The 5,071-nt window shown below is 40.3% G+C and overlaps 1 protein-coding gene across 1 annotated transcript; it reads right to left on the bottom strand.

The window, feature by feature from the left end:
- Nucleotides 1–2,770: 2,770 nt before the first annotated feature.
- LOC146881662 (uncharacterized) lies at nucleotides 2,771–4,054 on the bottom strand. Its single transcript, XM_085669289.1, has 2 exons — nucleotides 3,574–4,054; nucleotides 2,771–2,871 (listed from the first exon to the last, which is right to left on the bottom strand). The coding sequence occupies exons 1-2, from the start codon at nucleotides 4,052–4,054 to the stop codon at nucleotides 2,771–2,773; spliced, it is 582 nt and encodes a 193-aa protein (XP_085525415.1).
- Nucleotides 4,055–5,071: the final 1,017 nt, after the last annotated feature.

The following is a 5,071-nucleotide window of genomic DNA, read 5'->3' as shown; positions in this document are numbered from 1 at the left end:
CCTGGTGGGTCACACCTCACTACCAAGCGCCACACATTGCAGGGACACCCTTGATAGTCCTATCATTTAGCGACCTTCACCGTGTCGCCAGGCGTTATACTTGTAGTGTGTTAGCTACTCTTTTAGCACCCCAGAAACAGATTTTTCTGACTTAACTGTTCATGCTTAATTCTAGTTTATCAATCTACATGTCCAATCATTATGCCACAGTCCAATTTTAATTACTACATCACATATATCTCAACTACTCAAGGTCAACATAGATTCCCTAAATTGCAACCATACCAACACTATATTCCAATCAAGAATAACTCACATCCATAACTTATATATAGCATCAGATCCCACAATGCAAAATCCACCTTATTGTAATGTGGTGTTTACTCTCTGCCTAGTAATACATTCACTCCTACTTATAGGTCAATTAACCTTATTCCGCATGCAATTAACATTGACTTCTAAAGTTCCCAATCATGGTTATAATAAAATCACAAAAAAATCAAAATCTAGAATTTCCACATTTCACACTAACCCTCATATTGATTCCTAACGACCCATTACAATTCCTTTGCAATTACCATTTAATATCAATTCTCACTTACACATTAGAATAATCACCAACATATTCTTTTCATTACTCCTTTCAATCACCAAGTTTAAGTACACTCTTCTCGTCACCTAAATCCATAGATAGCACGAGTAACACATTACACAGGTCATGTTTACAATTCATATAACAATTAACACTGGTAAACAAAATCACCATAACTTTTTCCGAAAACCAATATCTTACATTCATAATTCATCATCAAAACCACTTCACCAATTATGTTTAGTATCAATTATAAGCCATCATAGAGTCACTCATTCCCAATACTCTAGAAGGAATTTTAAGACATCACAAATACATTGAAAAATATAGCCCAACCATACTAATACATTGAAAAATATAGCCCAATCACCCTAGACCTCTATCCAGACAATTTCTCAATTCCACATTCAGCATTAATTTGATTTCCAAGAATCTCAGACCCTACATTACAACTCACAGCCACGCAGTTTTCTTATTCTATGATGGCTCCTAGTAGCTCAACCAGTGTCGCTAGGCGATGCATAGTATTCTAGGAAATTCCCAGAATTTCCAACACCTACAAAGACCCTAAAAACCCAAAAGATCCATCTCTTTGAATATTCCCACGATCCAACCGTCAATTAGGCTGTCAATGAGGTCTAACACTAATTTAATTATGTAATTACAATTTCCTTAGGGTAATTCCTGCATCCATTAATCCTAGACGCAACATTCCAATCCTTTCCAAACCCTAAAATATATCTATATCATTATTTACTCAAATACCTTAAACCACTACAGAATCAACAACATGCATCTAATATTCATCTCATAGTTAAAGCTACTTTTCCCCCGATTAGAATTGCAACATTCCAGTAGGATATTACTTAAAATAAAATAAAATAAAATAAAATAACCTAAACAGGCAGAAATAAATACATCATTTATTAAATAAAGCATTTCCCAAAAACACGGAAAATTTAAAACCTTTAAATTTGATTTCCAACATAAATAGATGAAGTATTAATAAAATACTCAAATCCTCCTATTACAAATTTGAAGTCCAAAACCATAATGAAATTACAGAAAATTATTCAAACATGCTTTATAAACAATCCCAAGGTCTCTATTCCCACTCTCCGCTCCTAAACAGCTCTTAGCTCACCTGAAACATCATCTACTCCCGGATAATAAATTACCTGATCATTGCCACACACACACAGATAGGGTGAGCTATGCACAAATATACATATATACATAAAATAAATATGCCATCCATCCCAATGAAAATAACACCACTAAAATCTTTCATTATTTTCAGATTACCCATCCATGATCTCATAGTCCTTCATGAGTCATATGCATGAACTAGGTCCTAGGACTTCAATTTGCTCCCACGAAACTACCCCATTCATGGTCCAACCCTACGATCCTATCCTGCTCATAGTCCAGCCTACAGACTCCTCGTTTGTAGTAAAACATCCAAGCCTCCCTCGCTCGGACCATGGCACCCACGCAATCACCATACTATGGACTCCTCGCCCAATAGCAGCCGACGGGAACATACCAATTCCTTGCCCATCGTGCATCCGACGCATGTAATCACCATACTAAGGACTCCTCGCCACTTAGCAGTCGACAGGAACTACACAATTCCATGCCCATCATGCGTCCAACCATCAAGCACATCCCAGACCCCTATTGGACTTAGTCCTTCAAGCCCAAACACAACATACACAAGCATATAATTTCCTATATTTAGGAAAAGTAAACAAACCAGCTCAAAAAGCACACACAAACCTAGAAATTCATAGCAACTCGCTCAAGCCAGGGACCCTCGCCTAAGCTAGTCCATCAGTGTCGCTCAAGCTACCCCGCCTCGCCTGGGCGAGTGCGTAACCATGGTTGCACCACACCATCTCGCTTAGGTGAGTCGCCTCGCTTGAGCGAGCCATACCTTCGCTAAAATCACCAAGACCTCGCCTGAACGAGAATTCGACGCGAACTACATCAAACCACCACGAGACCTCGCTTAGGCGAGCCATTCTCGCCTAAGCTAGAGTATCTGTCGCCCAAAACCTAAAAACCCCTCGCCTGGGCGAGAAATCGCGCTTAAAGTGTATAGATTTCATCACGACCTCGCTTAGGCCAGCCATCATCGCCTAAGCGAGAGACCAAGTCGATCAATCCTGGTTCTGATCACCTAAGCGAATTGCGCGAGCCAAAGACCAAAACATGATCCTGAAACTTTCGCTTAGGCGACATGGACTCGCTTGGGCGAAATTCGCAGAGTTTCTTCTCTGTTTACGTAACCAAACCATTGAGAGCATACCAAAACACAATTCAACCATTACAAAACAATGTATATTAACATTACCCATTACAAGAATTTATTTTAATTCCCTTGGAAATGCTAAAACTAGAGGTTTAACCATAATCCACTAATACAATACCAAACCTTCCTTTTAGACACCCAAAACATGCAAGACTCTGCATCAACATCAATTTACCCCAAATTCCCAATCCCATAACATCAATTTACCCCAATATCCCAATCCCATTAAGCACATCATGAATTTCCACAACTAGTATTTCGCAAAAAGGAAGTCAAATTTGAGTTCACCAAGGTTTGAACCCATGACCATTCCAATGATCAATTCAATACACAACCATTCAAGCATATCATGTTTCGTGATACACTCCTAACAGTATAAGATTACATTACCAATTCCATGCTCATACATATTATTAAAAATTAATAATAAAACAACAACACATAATTGGCATACATAGGACTCGAACCCAAGTCCTTTCACACAATCAAAGTACTTTCAACCACATGAGCTAGTACTTTTCCACGTCATATTAAACAATATTTAATACCATAAAGACTCTTCCTACCCGCATTTATTAATTAATTAATTATTTAATTAATTAATTTCACGGGTCTTACATTTCCCCCCCCCCCTTTAAAAGTTTTCGTCCTCTAAAATAGGACTTACCAGCAAACAGGTGAGGATAAGACTTCCTCATGAGATCCTCCATCTCCCAAGTCATCTCCTTGGTTGCCTCGTCCCAAAGAACCTTCACAGTCCGAATCTCCTTCCCTCTGAGTTGTTTGACTTGAGAATCTAGAATTCTCACCGGTCCAACTCCCATAGTCAAATTCTCACGCACCTGGACATCATCATATTCCAGCACATGAGTAGGATCTTCCATGTACTTCCTCAGCTCTGATACATGAAAGACATTGTGCAGATTTGCTAAATGAGGTGGCAAGGCAATCTCGTACGCCACTGGTCTGATTCGCCTCGTAATCTGATACGGACCGATGAATCGAGGAGTCAACTTCCTCGTCTTCAATGCTCTCCCAATTCCTACTGTAGGTGTAACCCTAAGGAACATGTGGTCACCAGCCTCAAACTCAAATGGTCGCCTCCTTTTATCTGCGTAAGATTTCTGCCGACTCTGAGTTGTATGCATCCGATCCTGTATTACCTTACTTTCTCAGTAGTCTATTGTAAGAATTCTGGCTCAAGCACCACAGACTCTCCATCCTGCTGCCAACACCAAGGTGTCTGACATCTCCTGCCATACAAGGCCTCGTAAGGTGCCATCCCAATACTGGAATGGTAGCTTTTATTATAAGTGAACTCCACCAGCGGTAGCACATCACTCCACCAGCGGTAGCACATCACTCCACGTCCTGAGGTGATTTAGGACACAAGTTCTCATTAAGTCCTCTAGAGACTGTATGGTTCTCTCAGACTGACCATCAATCTGAGGATGATATGCCGAGCTCATTCTCAACTGAGTGCCAAGGTGTTCTGCAATGACTGATAAAATCTTGATGTGAACCTCGGATCTCTATCTGATATAATACTCGTAGGCACACCATGTAACCTAACTATCTCCTTGACATACAACTCTGCCAGTTTATCCAAAGACATCTTCTGATTGATTGGCAAGAAGTGAGCACACTTTTTTAATCTATCCACTATTACCCAAATAAATCATGCCCCCTCACTGACCTTGGCAGGTGTGTAACAAAGTCCATGAAAATGGTGTCCCATTTCCACTTAGAAATATCAAGAGGCTCCAACGTACCACCTGGCCTCTGATGCTCGATCTTTGCTTTTTGGCACGCTAAGCAAGATGCTACATAATCTGCCAAATCAGTTTTCATGCCAATCCACCAGAAAGTCCCCTTCAAGTCTTTGTACATCTTAGTCATACCTGGATGTATGCTAAGGCGACTTTTATGCCCTTCATCCAAGAGCATTTTCCTCAAAACCCAACTATTGGGTACACACACCCTCTCTCTGAAACGCAGGATACCATCTCTGCCCATCCTGAAGTCCTTTCTCTTCTTTGTTCCCAACTCGTTGATAATCTGCTGCAATTCCTGATCCTTACCCTATTCCACCTGAACCTCATCTAAGAACTCATTAGTGATCCTCAACATGCTGCACCGTATATGACTTGCCTCCATATCTAGTC

Source organism: Vigna unguiculata, chromosome 11 (genome assembly GCF_037176805.1).
Source record: "Vigna unguiculata cultivar grain cowpea cultivar isolate G323 ecotype 2 chromosome 11, ASM3717680v1, whole genome shotgun sequence".
In the NCBI taxonomy this organism is placed as follows: Eukaryota; Viridiplantae; Streptophyta; class Magnoliopsida; order Fabales; family Fabaceae; genus Vigna; species Vigna unguiculata.
This window is presented reverse-complemented; position numbering and strand designations above follow the sequence as displayed.

What these genes read in the sequence shown, in the direction of transcription:
- LOC146881662 (XM_085669289.1), bottom strand. Translation starts at nt 4,054, where the DNA reads ATGCATACAACTCAGAGTCGGCAGAAATCTTACGCAGATAAAAGGAGG. An exon ending in TTATCCTCACCTGTTTGCTG is followed by an intron (nt 2,872 to 3,573) that starts GTAAGTCCTATT and finishes TTACGTAAACAG; the next exon opens with AGAAGAAACTCTGCGAATTT.